This window comes from Setaria viridis, chromosome 9 (genome assembly GCF_005286985.2).
Source record: "Setaria viridis chromosome 9, Setaria_viridis_v4.0, whole genome shotgun sequence".
Classification (NCBI taxonomy): domain Eukaryota; kingdom Viridiplantae; phylum Streptophyta; class Magnoliopsida; order Poales; family Poaceae; genus Setaria; species Setaria viridis.
Genome location: NC_048271.2, coordinates 30,975,331 through 30,996,007, shown reverse-complemented (window position 1 = coordinate 30,996,007; position 20,677 = coordinate 30,975,331). Strand labels below are relative to the sequence as shown.

At 45.0% G+C, this 20,677-nt stretch overlaps 2 protein-coding genes across 2 annotated transcripts; both read right to left on the bottom strand.

Moving 5' to 3' along the window:
• Positions 1–2,351: 2,351 nt before the first annotated feature.
• LOC117840110 (proline-rich protein 2) lies at positions 2,352–3,674 on the bottom strand. Its single transcript, XM_034720567.2, has 2 exons — positions 3,459–3,674; positions 2,352–3,098 (listed from the first exon to the last, which is right to left on the bottom strand). Exons 1-2 carry the CDS (start codon positions 3,610–3,612, stop codon positions 2,626–2,628), a joined length of 627 nt encoding a protein of 208 aa, XP_034576458.1. The 5' UTR covers positions 3,613–3,674; the 3' UTR covers positions 2,352–2,625.
• Positions 3,675–18,797: 15,123 nt separating this feature from the next.
• LOC117840109 (uncharacterized) lies at positions 18,798–19,984 on the bottom strand. Its single transcript, XM_034720566.2, has 2 exons — positions 19,743–19,984; positions 18,798–19,657 (listed from the first exon to the last, which is right to left on the bottom strand). Exons 1-2 carry the CDS (start codon positions 19,903–19,905, stop codon positions 19,089–19,091), a joined length of 732 nt encoding a protein of 243 aa, XP_034576457.1. The 5' UTR covers positions 19,906–19,984; the 3' UTR covers positions 18,798–19,088.
• Positions 19,985–20,677: the final 693 nt, after the last annotated feature.

Here is a 20,677-nt window from a genome sequence, read left to right as displayed (position 1 = left end):
TTGTGATTTTTCAAGAACATTCAATTTCTATTTGCATGGAACATTTTTATTTATTTACAATAAATGTAGCTATCCGTATCTAAGGAATCCATTTTAATATTTTTCTATCTGTTGAAAATAGAAATTCTGAGATAAGCGGAGATTGGTTGACAGAAACTAAGAAAAATAAGCCCAAAAGAATGAAAAAGAGAACAAAACTTGCATAGTCCAAGAACAGGCCCATTTGTGGCTCCGTCTGCCATGATCCTCTGATCAGCATCAATTTTCTAATCGTTCACTGCGGTCTCGATACTTCTTTCCCCAAGCTACAGTAAATCACGAGTGACTCCCAGGCAAGTTCCAATTCCGTCGATTCCATCTCATCTCCGGAGGCCACCTTGCGCCAGAGATGGGGAGGAGTCGCAGAATCGATGGTCGTTGTATATACCCTTGTTTTTAAGCTTATGTTCGTGTAGGTTTGGGTTAGGGTTGGAGATTTTCCCGAGCTTCTTTGGCGTCGGCTATGTCGATGGTGGGCGGGTTCTGGTGGTGGTCCATGAGCGGGATGAGCACAGCGACACTATCATCATCTGTAGGAGGTTTGGCATCGGCGAATTTTTCTTCGTTTTCTTCTTACGCGTCGATGCTCCAATCTTTTATGTACTTTGGTTTGTCTGTGGCCTTCTCATCAATGGCGATGCCGAATCCGTGACCTACAATATGGTTGTTGTTCGAAGGAGACTTGGTGCTTTTACCGGTGGCGTGTTCACCGGGATTTTGTTCCTCCAAGGAGGTTTCCCTCGGAGGTTAAGAATCGACTTAACTTCCAAGGGATCCCCTTTGTGGGATTGTTGCTTGTTGGCCAGAGCTTGCCGGTGATGTGACTGGCGTATGTTTCCAGTGAAAGTAGGGTTTGCCCAGGATGTTCAACAGTTGAAAAGCACGATGTGCTGCTGATGGGCTTAAAATTTGAAGACTCTTCATCGAACCAGGAATTGGCCAGAAGCTTCATTCTAGGTCATCTTCTTTGTTGCGGGAGATGGAGGAGAACTAGGTTGCGGTAGCGAAGGTCGGCGACGATGGGAGGCACTGGATGCTCCTATAATGGACTTATGTCTAATTTTATCTTCTTTCAGGGATACCCGTTGAGGGGCTTGGATGTAAAAGTGATTTATCAATAAAAATCCAACCCTTTCTAAAAACGGTCACCACACAGCAGGATCCTCTGCCATGACGTCACGCAGGCTAACACATCATGCACCCATGTTTGATTAGTAATGCATATGATATATTTTTACTAGTAGTTAACTTCACGAAAAATACATTAGAATATCAGGACAATTATTAATTCAAAAAACTATATTAAAAAAGAATAGTGGTGAAAGTCACATATATTTGAGGACGATGAAACGTAAAGCATGGATGCCGTACGTGTGTTGCTAATTAGGATATTAAACATTATTTGATTTCGAATAAAGCAGCACACCATGCATCACCTTCTTATTAGAGGTTCTAACGAAAAGATGAATATATTGACATTAAAAAACAGAGAATAAACTAATTTCACATAGAACGAGGGCGGAGGAACGGGTCGGTTAAACTATTAATGAAGAGAGAAACAAGATACACAATCAGCTCCGATCAAAAGAAAAACAACGATTACCCAGTACAACCTCACAACTACAGTACTAACACACACCAAATTAATAACTAACGGTCTAACGCGACCCTTGTTCATTCCGTTCCAGCTCTGACGACTGTGGTACAAGATGCTGAACTCATGGGAGGAGAGATATATTCAGTGGCCTGCACACCGGAGTGGGACTGTGGGAGGGTGGTACTCCGGCGTGGGAGGGTGGTATTCAGGCGTGGGAGGGGTGGTATTATATTCCGTTGTGGGGATGTACGCTGCCGCTGGCTTGTGCTTAAGAGGCACCTGTGGGGGTGTATTTGAATGGTGGACAGCATAGGTGTGCCAGTTTAAGCAAATTGGAGAATAACTCTCTTGGTATTTAAATTGCTCGCCATCATTTCCACATTTTCATTGTATCAAGTTGGCAAAATGAAATTTTTTCATGTGCTTTTTCTAGAACATCAAGTTTCTTTTTCTGCAACATTGACTTACTCTTTTTTTTTTGGTCGGGGAAGGATAGGATTATAACATTTTGATAACTTATCAGAACAATTTGTTCTGTTGCTTGGAATATTGTCGATTTAACATAGTTCTTTTAGCAAGCAATATTATGACAGACAAATAGCTTACTTTATCTTGAACAATTTAATTATTATTCATTCATATAAAGGAGCACACCGTGCATCATCTTCTTTGAAGAGGGTTCTAGCCGCAGAAAGGTTATTGTAATCCATTGACATTTAAAACAAAGCGATTGCTAATTTCACATATAACGAGGACGGACGAACAAGTCGCTTACACTGACGAAGAAACAAGATACGCATCCCGCTTTTAATTAAAAGCTAAACAACGATCACAAGTACAACCTCACAACTACTCAACATTTATTCTCCCTTCGTGCACTAGTAATAAGACATAAGTACCAATATAAATAACTAATCGCAAGCCTCATGCATGCCGTCCCAGCTGCGCCGTCCGTGGCAAAATATGCTGGACTCACGGGAATGATTTATTCAGTGCTCAGCAGGAGGATGGTAGATCGGAGTTGGCTTTGGCTGCCCGTACACCGGGGTAGGAGGGTGGTATTCCGGCGTCGGGGGGTGGTACTCTGGTGTGGGAGGGTGGTACACCGGCGCTGGCTTGTGCTCAGGAACGGGGTGGTACTCCGGCACTGGCTTCTTGTGGAAATGGTCGAGGAAGTGCTTCTTGATCGGGGCGCAGAGGAACGCGGACGCGCACTCCGCGGACGGGTAGTGCGTCTTGCCGGGGATGGCGACGAAGGTGCCGCCAGACATGGGCGCGATCCTGGAGGGCTCCTGGCCGGGGCAGGGCGCGTTCGCGGCGCTGTGGAGCTGCGCGTGGCAGTCGGCGCCGTGGAGGTCGGCGGCGAGGGGGACGCTGAAGGCTCCGGAGCTCTGGAGCTCGCTGACGGCCTTGGTCTCGTACTCGCCGTTGGTGTCCTTGCACTTGATCGCCACCTGAAGACCTGTGGACAACGAGACACAGTTTACTGAAGCTGGAAAGAAGTCAAGGGTCCTGCCAGTTTTGCTTAGACATATATATATATATATATATATATATATATATATATATATATATATATATATATATATTTGCTTAGACATATATATATATATATATATTCTAACGGTGTCAACGGCAATACTAGCGATTTTTTTGCTCGTTATGGTTTGTATATATTCAAGATTTCCATTTGAAATTCAATGTGAATTTAGGTTCCCCATTTCTTGCCGGTGCAGGAAACCCTGGCCGTCCCAACAACTTCACCATGGAACTGTATTGCACTAGCTACGCACGCATGCCCGCACGTTAATTACTGGCGTACCTTTGAAAGCCGTCTCGGCCTTCATGTTCTTCCTGGTGCAGTCGGCGCACCTGGCCAGGCCGACGACGACCGACGCCACCTGGCCCTCCGCAGCGCTAGCGACAGCGATCGCCATTAGCGCGGCGCAGACGCCGAGGAGCACCCTTCCTGCCATGGTGCTGCTAGCTAGTCGAAGGCTTACTTGGTATGGTAGCTGTGTGTGTGGTGGAGAGATCAACCTCGCGCTACATGGCTTTTATAGGCGCGCCCGCATTGATCACGCACAGCTCGGCATGCAGCTCCATGGCAGAGCGCGCGGGCAAACCGCATATGCAAGGCAGGCACGCAGCAGCGGCGCCGGTAATGTAGATGTGACATTAATCGAATCCACGCCGTCCGGATCAAGCTGAATTCAATTTCTGATCGCCTTGGCGATCTACATTTATTCCGTGGCAGCGCATACACGCATCTCAGTAGATATGTTCGTACGTGCGCGAGCACATGGATGGATGGATGCATACCTGTGCCAGTTAGCTGCTGCAACTACTGCCATGCGCTTCTGCAGCAGGAATAACACAGCGACATGCGCTGGATACATGGTCCACTTGATGGACCGGAGTAAATTCTACTGCCGGTATACAGTAAATGCATGCGTGGAGCAACTGATCCCTAACCTCCCGATCAGTTATTTGGAACAATGGAATTCTACAAAATAGTACAGTATGGATGGTTCACCATACTTGATTCATTAGATTCTTTTTGTTCTTTTAATTATTTATTATTATTATCATCTAGCCTGTACTTTAGTAATTTTGTATGGTATGTTCGCGTAGATCTTTGCTTTGTACTTGCAAGAAAGAGGTGTTGGTTTAATTCAAATCTTGAAGACACGTGAACTGGCGAATTTGGTACTGCAAGGACGAGCTTCATAAAGAATGAAGTACAGATGTTACCGGGATCCTACTGCGGATAACGGTAGAAAAATACCCTACCTTTTGCCGGCCAGCATCAGATCTAGAAAGTGGGCCTCGAGTATGCACACATTAACTTGTAGTACCTCAAGCTGTACTGGTTTAATGTACAGACTGGACAAATTGGTCCCAAGAAGTATTGGTATGAATTGATGGAGCAAGTGGTTTCTAAAGATAAGTTACACAGTGCACGTAGGTCTTTCTTTAACAGTAACTAGCTTTTCTATCCTTTGATTTTGTTAAATAAATAGAAAATAGTGCTTGTATATTTGAGAACAATAGTTACTCGTCTTCTCATTTACCATTCACATGGATGCACTCATGCACACCAATTCAAGTAGATTAGCTGTTGCTTGCACAATATGGCTACTGTGATTCCTTTAATTTGGATGCTTGCGACACACCGGACGAGGCGAGATGTTGTATCTGAAGTGTCTAATTAAATGCAGCAGTAGTTGGATCCAGAAGACTAGAAATGATTTTGCAATACAACATGAGTTTGCACCATCTGGGATGGTTGATCACCTGAGGATGAAGATTAAACTATTACATAAATACAAGAATTATGGGCAGTAAATCCAAAGTTATTAGCTTGCAATAAATTTACAATTAGGACCTGGTCATGATTGGGTACACGGTGTTTGTGAGATCCTTGAGAGATTCAGCCTGTCCTTGAAAGTTGGAACTTTGGATTTCCAATCCACTATTTTTTAGTGGTTCACACTATTTTGTCTCGTTTTCTAGTGTAAATGGCTTCAACACTGTATCGGGTGGTCCCATGGCCAATAGATCTAGGTAACGAGAACTGGTATCAACACCCATCAAACAATTAATCTTGTAACCAGCTGTCAAAGTTTTCTATGTGCTGTTTCGCGAGCCATGCTACTTCCTTTGCCACTGTTTTGTGATTCTAGTTACTGCCGGTGCATATTGATATGGTGAAACTACGACCGGTTTGTGGAAGGATAACAAAATGTGCTTGCCTGAAAGCAATAAGGTCATCAGCACATACTGATTTCTCGGCAATTGTCCCTCTGCCTTGCAGCCTAAAATGTCCATCCTTCAAAAATCAGGATCCTCCACGAGTAATTTGGAGATAAACGGCTGCAACAATGGTGAAAGAAGGGTGGAGCTCGCGGGGAAGAAGAGGGGAGGGGGGTTTATATATACTTTAGCTTTTATTTGGTTTGGTACTCACCAGTTCGATGCACGGGACGGCGGTGACAATCCGCATGGCTCGAGACACAAACTGGCTATGATAATGGTTTTCACTTAGCCATGCTAACAGGCGCGCTCTAGCAGCTAACCCAGCTAACTATTTTCTGACAACTGCTCCACTCCATCCGAACTTTCCCTTTTTGAAAAAATTTAATTCACGCAACTTTTTATTTTTGAAATGTCATAATTTATGCATATAACTATAACTCATAACGTTACTGAAAAAAATCTTACCGGATAATTTGTTAGCACAATATTAATAGCCTGCATAATTTATGCGAATAACTTTTACATACAACTTTGAAAAGGACAATTTCGAATTTCCAGTTTTACAAGGTAACTTATACACACAATTTATACATATGCTTGTCTAGTCTAATAACTTGTTATGTGATAATTTTATAGCGTAGTTTTTCATGACGTGCATAACTTAGGCGTACAACGTTTGCCACAACATCTGCAAGAATGTTGTTAGACATTTTATGCACATGAATTGTACATCAAAAATATTTTACATGAGTTTGAATAGTATAAAAAAAGATTGAATGGAAAAAATAGAGAAGAAAAAGGGACAAAAAAGCTCACGCAGACGTGCATGTGCGCCGTGGCTCCTGCACGTGGCCCCATCCCACGGCAGCACATCTCACACCTTGGCCCCATCGCGCGCCAGCAGCGCTCGCAATGAGCGACACTGCTGATTCAGCTTCACAGTTTTGACTACTAGCTCGGTTGTCTGATACTACCGCCTACCTTCAACCCTGTAGTGAAAATATATCACCGCTGGTTTTTTTCAACTGGCGTGGAAAATGGTGTTGGAATAATTTGTTTTGTAGCAGTAAATATAATCTTTTCCGTGATCTAAAAAAACTCTCTATCGTCTTCTTGTGGTACATGTGGTTACATTGTTAAATAATTAGGCAATTGCAAAACTAAATTCCAAAGATAAAACATGACTACCACAAAAACTAGCATGCAAGTTTTTAACAGACTAGCTAGGGAACAACCAACAACAACATCGATCATCATCATTGTCTTAGAAAATATGATTGACTGGGTGGTTCACAACAAGACACACATACTGAACGTTAAAAGACATCGAAGCCATGGCTGTGTAGATGCATTGATGTTGATGGTGTTCTTGAAGACGGGTTGCAGCAACCAGTGGTGAAGATAATGAAATAGTGTGGGGGTCCATGTAAAGGGAAGGATAAGGCATCGTGATGAATTTGAGCAGAAGTGTGGAGTGCTTCTGAAAACCTTATTAGTCCTCCCCCACAAAGATGAAAGGATTCTGGAGAGAGGCAAAACCCTAGCTCAAACTGTATGTATTTTTTTTACAGTAGCTAATAAGGCATACGTATTGAGAGCTACCACGTCTCATGTCGTAATTACGATTTAAATTAATTAAATTTCCATATCTCATCACAAACTAATAGGCCTAATAACCAAAAAGTAAAACTATAGAAGGAACTCCGTGCCACCGCAAGGATAAATTTTTGTCCGACCATTCATGCAAGGGTCGTGTGCTCGTGCGTAATGCCCAGATGAGGCAGGCACATGTATGGTGCTTCCTTTATACCCCCCAATACAAGACTTGATGTGATGAAAAGGACCTCGACATTTAAGTTAACCACTGTAGGGCCTTACTCACCATCCCTAAGTTATGATTGCTAATTGACGGAAACTTTAATTATGTGAGATCGTAACCGTGAGCCTTGGCTATCTAGATAAATTATGACTCTGCGCAGAGGTGTGTAGCTCGTAACCGTGAGCCTCGGCTATCTAGATAGATTATGACTCTGCGCAGAGGTCTACCCTAAACCCCAATCAGCCCATACCTTCGTGAAAGGTGGTACTAGCCTACAAGATCCATACCTGCCCATGCATATTTCTAGGCAGCATTCCCTAAGTCCATCCACGGATATGCTGGGGTCTAAATAGGGGTGACTATCATCCGCTATGCGGATATGAACCCGGAAAAATGTGCAGAAAGTAAGCAAGGCCTCTGCCCTCAGGGTCTCGGACCCTATCAGTTAACCCGTGTCGACCAGACCTGGGACTATGCGAAGCTCCTGCTCCAGCATCTCTGTTGCCCACCATGGCCCCTTGGGATAGATTTCGATGTTCAGCTAGCGGGGTGTGAATCAAAGCCTCACATAAACAGGCACTCCCGTAGGCTGTACCTTTTTAGCATATATGGTCACACATTTCACTAGAGAGACTTTCCCTGAGCCGGTCCTTATGCGACCGAAGTAAGCTTTTGGGATAGCATCCTCTACCGAAGCTGTCCCCTTACTTCCTTATCATGTCCTTAAAGGGGTCTAACTCTTTAATTGGTTGATTGTTTACTTAAACTCTCATCTAAATTACTAAAACATAATGATTATGATATTCCTAAAGAATTATATTTCTAAATGATGCTCGGTCATCGATCTAGTCGTGATCGGGGTCATTAATGGGATTTTGGGCTAGAAATGGCTTCATGTTAAGGTGAGAGAGTGAATAGAGGTGGGTTGTTCCTATAACTTTATAGAACATGCAGGTCAAATTATTATCTTGGTAGATTTTTATTATTTCTAAAAACATAAGATGAAATATGATCAAGGAGGTTGGTGCTAGGACTTTCTTTCATTGACGCTTCCTTAACATTTCTTAGGTCGACCAGGGTCTTGACTTCTCATCCTTCTAGATCCTCGGCTTCAGGGTGGAGCCTGGTCATCAATCGGCGTTATAGGCATATAAAATAACAATCAATTCTAAAAATACATCAATCAAATATCTAAGAAATGGGATGAAAGGAGGAGGATGGATGTTCTGGGAATTACCTGACTTTTAATGGTGAATTCCCAGAAGAAAGGATAAATGGTTTATTAATTATTTAGAAATAAGTTTCTAAATAATTAATGGATAGAATGGTTAGATTTCTAAAAGAATTCTAAGAAATTATGAGCGCATTTTCCTAGGGTTTTGGAAAGGCAGTATAACTGCTGGGTTTGGATGATAATTTGAGATTTGGATGGCCAGCACTATGGCTAGATGGGGTTTAAGATTAGGGTTTTGGTTGGGTATTATAACGACTAGGTTAGGATGATATTTGGGGTTTTAACTTGGGCACCACAACGACTGCATGGCAGGATGGACCAGAGGCTTGGAGTAGATCCTTAAGGGGTCACTAGGGATTTGTGGAATGACACTTGAGAGCTTGTGCGACTGTTGGTCTGTCCCGGCACTAGGGCATAGTACATATGGCGACAGACTCAGTCAGGCAAGCTCAAGTGAAACAAAAGCCAGAGAGCTTGTATGATGGACACCACTTTGTCCCGGTGCTAGAGGATAGCACACATGGCAATAGACGGGCTGGTACAAGAACAGGCATACGCGTGGCAGTGATAGGGGTTAGCGACGATTACAGGATAGCGAGGAATAGCCAGCTGGGTGCTGCTATAGTCACGGGTAATAGTGGCTAAAGGCCGCATGGTGCACTTGACTTCGATCTGGTTCGGCACCTATGGGTTAGGGCATGGTTGTGGGTGGAGGCGGTACGACATTTTTCCTAAGAGGTTGGGGCTCTTAAGACCTTAATATAGAAAGGTGACATTTGGTGTACACTGTAAAGGGTTTTTGTGGTGGAACCATCTGGATTAACTTAGCTAAAGCACAATTAAGTCGCCTGACACGTGATCATATACTTTAATCAAGTTAACTCGGCAGTCCGTCGGATTTCATCCGATAAAACCACTACACAGGACCGAAATAGCAAAGCTCACATGAAGGTGAGTGGTTCCAGAGAATACAACAGATCATCCAACTTAAACAAGTACATCAATTTGTTACAACACTGGTTCGAAAATCAAAGTTTTACAGAGTTCATAAGCAGCGGAAAAGATAAACCACGAAGGCTAGCGCCGGGGTTGGATGTCACTGATGAGGCTGATCATGACATCACTGATCCCTATCCTCGTCGTCCGAGGAGGGATCCCACTCGACCGTCCACCCAGGCGAGAGCTGGGGAGGCCAAGTGCCAAAAACAGCAAACTCAGGAACTTCGACAACACCTGAAAGATGTGCCACAAGCAAGGCTAAGCGACTGCGCTCAACAAGACTTAACCGACTGGTGGGAAAACTACTCCACCACCTTCTAGACATGCAAGGCTCTTTGGCTGAGGGGTTTGTTTTGCCAAAAGCGACTACAATATGTCCTTACTTTCAATATTTTAGCTCAGATTCTAAGTTCATTAACCAATCTACATTACCAACTTATGCTAAGCAAACATAGTTTCCAAATAATTTAAAGAACCAGCATCAAGATTAATATCATCATCCTGTTCCATCTTTACTCAGTGTAGCATAACGATCAAGCAGTCCCAAACTGTGAGAGGCAGACGAATCGATTCGAATTTCTTAACCATGCATGGCGAACCTAATCTCACGACATCCACGCACCACAGAGGGTCGCTTGCTGTGTCAGCCGTCCCTATCAATTCCCAGGCGCGTGTCAGGTCCAAACTTCCCTTGGCATGCAATGCTCCACAGTCCCGATCTCTTGCCGTATTGTGACCACACTTGCACCCACATGATGAACCATGGGAACCTCGTTCCAAGGATAGCAAGGGTATAAGCCACGCCCTAGTTCAACCAGGTACTAGGCTTCCCCATCCCATACTAGGTATGAGATTAGTACTTTCAAACACTTGATCACGAACACCAACACTTTCCGACCTTAATCAATTTCATGTAGACAGACGGGGCAATCCACCGACCAGCAAAATAGTTCACAAGGCCCTGCCCCGTCCATCGTCCTTATAGTGGTGACAAAGGAGAACAAGCAACTCCTATAACTCGCGAGTGACAGGGAATCACTCGACTTTTACCGAGTCCAGTTAAGCACTGCAACTACTCAGCCTATCATACTAGTGTTCAGATCAAGGGAACTAAGTCATGCATCTATGGTTTCAAACAACTCCTATAACGTAAATGCACATACATACAAATAAAGACATGCGCAAGTTTAGAAAAATTGGGTTATGCTCTGGGGCTTGCCTTCGAGCGGAGTGGAAGCGAACTGGTCTTCAGCGCTCTCGGCTTCAGCTCCTGCAGGCGGCAGCTCGGCTACAACTTCGTCTTCTGGCACCGGGTGCAGCTCATACGTGCCGTGAGCGAGGTTTAGCTGTACATGGAATGCAAATGCAAGGGTTAAAACACTTAGACGGTTATTTCAACAACACTTGCAAGGATTTAGCCAAAAAACTGTAGCAAAACTATAGGAAAAGTGTGAAACCTTCTTTATTGGATTGTACTCAGAAACATTATTCGAACCCAAATGATTTCATATTTTTCTAATTTTCCTCGATTTATGATGAATTTCCCAAGCTTTTGTTGATTTAGAACAAGATAAAGAGTCAGACCGGGAAAACTTACGATCTGACCCTTAGACCTGAGGAATAACTGTACCAGGGTCCTCAGACTTAACACAGAGAAGTCCCTAAAATTTTACACAGATACCCTCAGTTATAAGAAAAGGATACAGCCAAGCCCTCGGGCGAGGCAGACAGGGGTCGGGTGAAACAGATAGGGTCGGGCGAAACGGATAGGGTCAGGCAAAACGAACAGGGTCGGGCGAGCTGGAAGGGGTCGGTAGCTCACCTTTGGTCCTACTGACAAAAACTTGGGGTCGAGAAGAAGCAAGCTCAGGCGGAATGACGAAAGGCGCTAAGTTTCGGGCGGCGGCGAGGTCCGGCGGTGTTCCGGCGGCGGCGACGCTTCTTGTGGGCAACGAGCAAGCTCTAGCACAGCGCGAAGGAAGGCGAAGCAGCTGGGGGTGTTGGGCGGAAGGGGAGCTCCACAGAGAGCTCAGGCGGCAGCACTGGCGCGTGAAGCAGAGGAGTGTGCGGCGACGAGTGCGCTGGAGAAGAACAAGCAAGCAAGGGCGGCAAGGGTGGTGGTGGCAAAGGGAACTCCGGTAAGAGGCTTCGGTACCCCTTTTATAGCTGCATGGAAGTGAATGAGTTCGAGCGGCGCGAGGATAAGATCGAGAGAGAATGGAGTGCTCTGCCGCGGTGGCGATTGGTCGGCGTCTCCATTGGCCAGCGAAGCGGAGCTCCGGGGACAGGATTCTTCGGTCATTGGGCAGGGAAGACAGTGCTAGGCAAGCGCGGTTTTGCCGGGCGGAAGGATTGGTGAGGTCGAGCGTGTGTCTAGTCGCGTCAAGCGCCGGATTGGTTGCGGTGACTCGGTATTGGCGAACAGGAGGGAGGGAGGGGCACTGCAGGCGAGGTGACAGGGCCAGCAACACGACGTAAGCATGCGCGGACTAGCAGCTCTGCCGCGGCACACGACTGTCGAGGCAGGGGAAAGGGAGTTGTCACTGCCTGTGCGGTGGTTGGCGAAGACGGTATCGTTGCGGGGTGTGCACGTGGGCAGCGCGACTGAGGTATGACGGAAAGGCTGGAAGGTGTTGGGGTGCCCGGCCGGGGATCCTAGCGAGGCGATGCGCACGGGAGGCGAGGCGGTACTGGCGCGGCAGTGGCCAATCTTTGGTCGCAGCGGTGGCAGGGCACCTGGCGTGGCCGGCGAGGTCTCGGGCGAGACGAGACGGGGCGAAAAAGTCTGCAGGGCGCTTCTGCGCGTGATTGGGAAATAGGCGCGCTGATCCATGTTGTCGCGGCCAACGACTGGGTGAGGCGGCGCTCGCCGGTGAGGTTATGCCATGCGGCGGCGGCGCTTTGAAACAAGGCGCACGCGCGCTCTAGCGCGCTTGGTCCAAGAGATCCGTGGGATCCTTTTTCTGGGTCAATTTCCAATCTTCACCACTTTGACTCCCATAACAAGAGTTGTAGTACTCAGGCCAAGGCCCAACTCTTGTAATCAAACCGAGTCGAAAAATGCAGTGGATTTGGGGATCCAAGGCTCCAAAATTCAAAGGAACACTGGTTTCGGGACTTAGAGAAAACGACGGTTTGCTGGGTTTCAGGGGTCGGGGCTGATTTGAGCTGCAGATTTGGGGATCTTCGGAGGTGAATTGGATTAAGGTCCAATTAACAAAGTTAGAGCAGGGACTTCATTCTCCAACTTCTATAAAGAGTTTTCTTGGCGTTCTACTCAACTTTCCAAAGATAAACCCTCCCTAAGGTGCTAGGTTGGGCTGAAAACCAGACTTAGCTCACGAAAGGCTGAGTCAACCGGATTAGGGGATTTGTCTTAAGATTAAACTCGGTTGAGTTAATCTAGGTTGTTACAGCTTTCTTATGCGAGAGGAGAGTATTTTGGAAAAGGGCTCATATGGAATGATCTATGGAAAAGGAAGGCATGGCTAGGTTTAGAATAATTTCTAGTATGTTTGGTAAATAATTGGGAATTTTTGGATAAGAGGAAGGGCTCTAAGTAGATATTGGTGTACACATGGCCGGGTGCGCATAGCATTTTGGTTGGGGCTGGCGCATGGGGTGGGGTTGCGGCTGCTACTGTTTGGTGGACCGGCGTCATGGACTGGTGGAGCAGCGCAGCATGGGCCTTTCGTCCACTAGAGCATGCCCAGGGAGAGAGGTGGCGCTAGTTTGGGGATTGTGGTGACGGAAGGGGGGTGACCCAGTCACCCCTGGGTGGGTCCTGTTGGCACAATGAGAGAGGGGGGGTGGGATGGAGCGGTACCAAAGCAACGGCGCCTCAATCTTCTTCCACCTCGGGTCCAGACTCTAGACCGCCATGGGAGAAAGGAGAGGCAGCACTAGAGCTTAGAGGAGGGGAGCTTCGGTTCCCTAGGGGCTAAGCCAAGGGTACCAGGTGAAAGAGAAGGAGGTGAGGGACTCATTCTAGAGGGCAGAGAGGGGAGGCAGTGGCTTGGGTGGTCGCGGCTGCTAGGGGATAGTGGCACAGCCCGACCTTGGGTGTGGGGAGCTCGGGAGGAGGTGAGGGCTGCTATTTATAGGGGGAGGGGTGAGCAGTGGTGTGGCCACGTCTTCGGAGCTTTCCTTGGCGGTGAAGGAAGGGTGGGTGGATGAGGCTGGCGTGGGGAGAAGGCTCTGCCATGCCATTAATGGTGGTGGCAAGGATATGCCAACGGCGGGGTGAGGTGGCATTGGAGGATAAGGAAGAGGGGAGGAGCTTCTATGGGTGTGAAGCGAGCGAGAGGGAGAGGGGGAAATGCATCTGCAGGCGGTGCTAGGTGAGGTGGCATACGACGGCGGCGGGAGGGAGGCTAGCGGTGGCATTGTTGGTGGCTGGCAGTGAGATAGGGTGAGGTGGCATCGGTGCAAAGGAGGGGATGTTGCTTGGGGGTAAAGGTGGCCTAGGGGTGAGGAACCAGGGGAGAGGAAGGTGCCAACGTGATTAATCGCGGTAGCTTGGTAACTCTGGCGAGTGGCGAAGGGCATGGTGGCGGTGCTAGGAGAGGGTGGCGGCGGTGGTGGCGCTATGGCGTCAGCACGACGTGAGCAGATGGGAGGTGGGCTAGCGGTTTTTTTTTATTTTTTATTTTAGTATATTGCAAAAATATATGGCCTAACAAAAAAATTACAAATCTAGACCTATACCACCATTTGAAATGGCGGAAGGTGCACTATAGCAAGCTACCGCCAGTTGAATCGGCGGTAACTTCCCTCCTCTCGGCAATACACTTTTAGAAAATCAAGAGTACACTTCCAAAAAAATCATAACTAATTTATATGAACTCGGATGCAGATAAACTTTATATGAAAATTGTAAATCTCGATGAGACCTACAACTATGTAGTTCAAACTTTTTTATTTGGTGCCATCTTGGTACTCAAATAATTTGACCACCAAGATGGTACAAAATGAAACAGTTTAAACTACAAAGTTGTATATCTCGTCGAGAGCTTCAATTTTTATATAAAACTTATCTTCATCCGAGTTCATATAAATTAGTTATGATTTTTTGAATGTGTGCTGCCTAGTTTCAAATCTAAAATTTGAATTTTAAATTTGAAACTTGTGTTCATTATTTGAGCACCAAGATGATACAAAATGAAAAAAAAATTAAACTACAAAGTTGTAGATCTCATCGATATTTACAATTTTTATATAAAGTTTATCTCCATCCAAAGTCATATGAATTAGTTATGATTTTTTGAAAGTGTACTCCTGAGAGGTGGGAAGTTACCGCCGGTTCAAACGGCGTTATCTTGCTACAGTACACTTTTCACCGTTTCAAACGGCGATATAGGTCTAGATTTGCAATTTTTTTGTTAGACCATATATTTTTGCAAAATACTAAAATAAAAAATAAAAAAAATTCTAGGCTAGCTCGTGCTGGGCCATAGTTCCAGGCCGCGGGCGAGCTGGGCTGGGCAGATAGGCTGGGCCGGCTTCACGATTGGGCCGCGCGTGGATGCGCGTGCGGGAGGAGATGGGCGCTTGAAGGGTTTTCCATTTGTTTGATGGGGTTTTGTAAGTCAAATTTGAAATGGTCCTCAAATTTGGCTAGGATTTGAGAGGTGGGCTAGGGTAGGGCATAAAAATGGGATTTTGGATGGATCCCTACTTTAGGGATGTTTGACTAAGCTGAGGTGGGAATTTATATGGTTTTGGATGTAATTAATATTCAAATGTATTTTGAATATTATTTGTGGGGTTTGGAGAAGGAAAGGTTTGGAATTCCATTACTAAGATTCAGAAGGAAGGTGCTAAAGGAGCAGCCAACTGCAATACGTATGTAGGTTAATGCAAGCTTTATTTGTGAAAAGGATTTTGAATATTTAGGGAAAGAGAGAATATGCTTAATTTAAAGAATTTTTTTTAAAAAAGTTCATATTTTTAAATGCTCTAAAAAAGGTGGGATGTTACGGATCTACCCCACTTAAGGGAATCTCATCCTCGAGATTCAAGATTTAGAAAGAGAGGTTGGGTTTATCTTGGCTTCTTCTTGATAGTTGCACTGTATTGCTTGCTCTGCGGTGTAGCTTAAGAATTTCTTATACCATCCCTAGACTTATTCTTGTTTCTAACCTAGAAATCCATCCCAAGGGGCCACGGTGGGCAACGGACATGCTGGAGTAGGACCTTCGCATAGTCCCAGGTCTAGTCGGCACGGGTTGATTGAGAGGGTCGAAGACCCTGAGGGCAGAGGCCTTTTTTACTTTGTGCACATTTTCCCAGGTTCATATCCACGTAGCAGATGATAGTCGCCCCTATTTGGACCCCAGCATATTCGTGTATCCACGTAGCAGATGATAGTCGCCCCTATTTGGACCCCAGCATATTCGTGGATAGACCTAGGGAATGTTGCCTAGAAAAAGGCATGGGCGGGTATGGATCTCGTAGGTCAGTACCGCCTTTCACGAAGGTATGAGCTAATTGGAAAGTATGGGTAAAGTGTACACCTCTGCGCTCTTCTATTCCTGCTGAATAGCCCTAGTAGATCTGCAACGGCGGCACCAAGTGCGACCTAGGTAGTGTCATCAAGCTGGACTGGCGACGGGCTACCTTGGCGACTTGCGGCGGGCTACCTTGGTAACAAGCGGCGGGCTTCCTCGGTGATGGGCTTGAAGCTGTGAGATGGTTTGAGGTCGTTGCTCCGGCTGCTTCCCTGAGGCTACCACCGGTGGCTGCCATGCTCAAGTACATGCGAAAAAGTCCGAGGAAGTGGCGCATGCCTGGGCTGCTCCATCGAGGCTGCATTTGGCACCTCCTTCTCTTCATGTTTGTCATGTTAGCGGTCTCCTCCCCATATTGGAAAATTCAATTATTAGATTGCTTCCCTATGCTCATTGGCTTTCAATATTGTAGTTGGATTGGGGAATGTGGATCTGCTGCACCCTATTGCGAGAGTTGGTGAACAAATACTGCTCCAACATATCCCCTTCATCTTTCACCTTTTCCAATAATTATTTTTGTGCCAAGTCAAATTATTTATGTGATTTGTATAACATAATTGCTGAAATTATTAGATTGCTTCCCCGTACTCTTTTGCTTTCAATATTGTAATTAGATTGGGGAATCTAGATCTATTGTACCCTATTGGGAGAGTTGGTGAAAATTTACTGCTCCAGCAGATCCCCTTTATCTTTCACCTTTTCCAATAATTATTTTTATGCCAAGTAAAATTATTTATGTGGTTTGTAGAACTTAATAGATGAAATTGTTTTAGTTTGCATATGACTCAAACTTTGCCACATTTTCTTATGCTTGTTTATTTGTCTGTTCTTAATTTATACTTAAACAAATGCATCAACTGAAGTTTGACTATATCTTGTTTCAGCCAGCTAGAGGGTCAACATCTATAGTCGCTCCTGGGTAACGAACTAAACACATGATGATTATTGATGTTCCTTCTATTCTTAGTTTAAATAAATTACAAGATCACAATATTATTTCGGATCCATTGTTGCTAGATGGAAGTTCTCAAATCAATGTTGCTTGTTGCAAAAGAAGAACCTGATGAGGCAATGGAGTACTCAAGAAGCTCTACCAAATCCTTATGGGGTAGTGTTCATGAGTAGCAAGTTGACACTGACAAATAAAATGGGGTTACAACTTTGACAATGGTTTCTTGCTCACCAACAAGAGTTAGCTACCTTGAAGAATGAACTCTCAAATTGCAGTCAGCCAAGATTGATAACTTGAAGAAGGTAGCACAAGATACTTAAGCACTCCTTCATCAACTGCTAACCTCTGTTAGAGGTTAAGATTAATGCTCTACTTTGTCTCTTGAGCTTATGATCTTGATGCAGCTTTGTTAATCTCTATTCTTTGTGAGACAGTTATCTTGTAATAATTTATGATCTGTGATAAATAATATGGTAGTGGTTGTCTCTACGGGGAATAACAATTTGTTTTGTTGTATACAAAAATGTGTGTTGTGCTTATTAATTTGTCAACCGGAGCGGAATTGAAATGAAATCAATTATTTGGTAGGTCCAATTAGTTTAATTTATGTTTGCCTTAAGTGGGCTTAGCCCACATATAATTTGGCAAAGGTGTATTTCATTCATAAATCGGGGCTAAAAGGGCCGCAAATAATATGCACAACTTTTGAGCTCGACCCAACAAAAAATAGACCTACCAGAATCAATATTGGGCTATCGGAACAACATGGCCCTGTAGGACTAAATTTGGACTCGACCTAACAAAAAATGGACCTACTGGAATCAATTTTGGACTGTCGGAACAACATTGACTTGTAGGAACAAATTTGGGCTCAACCCAACAACAAATGGGCCAAATTCATTTTATAACGAAACAATTTCTCACAATTGTCATGCCACGAAACAATAGGAGCCAATTTATGATGTTTTTGTTGACGATTTCATAGGCGCCATAGATACAATGACACACCGAAATAAAGAATGTCACTAGTCGTGGTTTATGATGCTCGATTAATGAGGGAGAGTTTTCATCAATCGAGCGTCATAAATCATGGTTACGCAACAATCATGTTTATGACACTTGAAAAAAATGTAGCGCCCCTACAAATCATTTCTATAGTAGTGTTATCATGTCAATGCATGTATGCGATACATGCTACAAGGACAGAAAAGATTATTCTAAAGTTTTAGCTCAGCACATGTTATTTTTAAATTTTAGATAAAAGAGTAAAAAAATCTCAAAATTGTTGTTGGGCTACCTTATGGGTTGCCTAGCCTAACTTATGCATTAGCAAAAAGTGTAGTACTTGCCTGTGTCAAAAGCTTATGCATGGTTAGCTGGCGTGTAAAGGGACAGTGTACAGTGTAACAATGAACGCACATTTAATAAGAGCAGGTACGTTGTACCATATGATCTTCTATTTGCTGCTTAAATTAATGTCAAGAGACTTTTGCTAGTCTACAATTCCCTAATCACCTCTTTTATTGTTGCTCACAGTTACAGTTCTTCGGCAAGCTGTAGATATGTCCGCTGAAACTGCTTGACCCAGAGGGGTAATAATCAAACACCATTCCAAGCACATTAATTCCACAGGAGTTTTATCAAGATATTCTCGAGGACATTTATTCTCCAGGATGGAGACGTCACATGATTAGTCGAATATGACATGGCATGATGTTATATACATGTGATTCGCTTGTCTTTCTTTGAAGAAATTCAATAACTAGCTAAACATCATCAACGATAAAGCGTCGGCTGTACATTCTTGTGAGGATGATCGAATTCAATAGCTTGCAATGGAACTGTCAACTAAGCTTAAAGCCATAAACATACATGAACAGCAGAAAAGATAATCAAACTGTAAAGCACACTTCTTGCATTGGTATAGATTCCACTCATTACAGAAAACATTACATATGCCATGTCTCCCAATTCTTAATAAATTAAGACACCTTTTGTAGATGAAATTAAAAAAGAATCCATGCATATGACTCCAGTCTCACACTTGTTTCTTGGTAAAAAGAAAGGTCTCACAAGTCACACTTGTAATATAACCATTATTCTGCTGCAAATAATGAGTAGTGCAGCAACGTCACGCAAGATTACCATATGCATGCAGCTCAGGGGCAAACATAACGGATTCAATGCTTGGCCGGAGGGTGGTAGATCGGAGTCGGTGACACAGACGGTGTTGTGTTAGAGGACGGCGCTCCTCCTGCTGGCTGCGGCTTGGGCACTAGCTTAGGTTGTGGTGGCACAGTCTTCTTGTGGAAGTGTTCGAACAAGTTGTGGATGCCCGGAGTTGGGGAGCCGGCCGAGGGTGCCGGTGAGCTGCTGTTCGTCGATGGCTTGGGCCCTGGCTGGGGCTTCGGCGGCACAGGCTTCTTGTGGAAGTGGTCGAAGAAACGCCTTATGATCGGGTCGATCGGGCCGCAGATTGTCACGGATGCGCACACCGCTGACGGTTGTTGCACTTGCATATTCCCGGCGGGGATGGCTACAAAGCTGCCATTTGCCAGCGGCGTGATCCTGGATGGCTCCTGTCCCGGGCATGGCGTGCCCGCGGCACTGTGGAGCTGTGCGAGGCAGTCGGCGCCGTGGAGGTCGACGGAGACAGGGACGCTGAAAGCACCAGAGCTTTGGAGCTCGCCGACAGCCTTGCTCGTGTACTCACCATTGCCGTCCTTGCACTTGATCGCCACCTTAAGGCCTGAGATTAAGGTGCCAAAAAGACATAAAAATACGACCAGGATTAAGCATGATTGCAAAACTTTGCCAATTCTATATCTGTCTACCCTTGAAAGCCGCCTCAGCCTTCATGTTCTTCCTCGTACAGTCGGCACATTTGGCCAGGCCGATGACAACAGACGCCACCTCGCCAGAGGCACCATTAGCGACGGCTATCGCCATCAGCACGGCGCAAACGCCGAGAAGTCTTTGTGGTGTCGTCGATCCCATGCTGCTTGCAGAACAAGTCGAGCTTGCCACCTTGCTACCTGTTACGTCTGAAGTGGTTGAGGATGGGTGGAGAGCTAGGAGAGCCAATGCTTGCTATATATAGGTGTGTGCATATCGAACGGTGACCTGGTACGTGGAGTGGTTGCAGATGAGAGAGTTCTGCTAACGTTTGGCGCCGAATTTGCTGGTTGCTAATGAATGCTCTCCCCGGCCCAAAAGAAGCCGTGTTTCAAAACTGATGTGTAGGGAATCATCACCTGTGTTGGAAAAAAGAAGCTAATGACGTACAACGGGTACACATGGACTACGTATCTACATTCCCATGGTGTGCACGCAACCAGTGGTAATAGCGGTAGAAGTGATGAGTACGTGAATCAGGAAGTTTACACGGATAAACTATCTGCAAACAATTCAATAAAGAGACTGGGATTTTATGAAGATATGCCACTTAAATCATGGCATTTGTGAGAAATAGCACCACACGATCAGGCTTCCAAGAATGTTTCCCAAGAAAATGGTTCCATAATGCCGTTGCAAATTGGATGTGCTCTTAAAAGTGTTCCTTCCCTCAATAATTTAATAACGTTGGACTAAAACGCCATCTTAGAGTCTGTTTAGATGTCAGGGACTCATATCTAGGAATTTTAAGATTTAGTTCAGATGTCTACTAAATTCTCAGGCTATCTTCTTAAACCCCTTTCCTAGTGTGGCCCCTTTAGTATTGGTTGATGTTACCAACCAGTAGTAACGTGGTTTTGGTTTTTAGTTTACA

Excerpts from the sequence above, each read along its gene's own strand:
- LOC117840110 (XM_034720567.2), bottom strand. The coding sequence starts at position 3,612 with ATGGCAGGAAGGGTGCTCCTCGGCGTCTGCGCCGCGCTAATGGCGATC. Across the intron at positions 3,099-3,458 it reads GGCCGAGACGGCTTTCAAAG|GTCTTCAGGTGGCGATCAAG; the intron begins GTACGCCAGTAA and ends CGTTGTCCACAG.
- LOC117840109 (XM_034720566.2), bottom strand. The coding sequence starts at position 19,905 with ATGGGATCGACGACACCACAAAGACTTCTCGGCGTTTGCGCCGTGCTG. Across the intron at positions 19,658-19,742 it reads GGCTGAGGCGGCTTTCAAGG|GCCTTAAGGTGGCGATCAAG; the intron begins GTAGACAGATAT and ends CCTTAATCTCAG.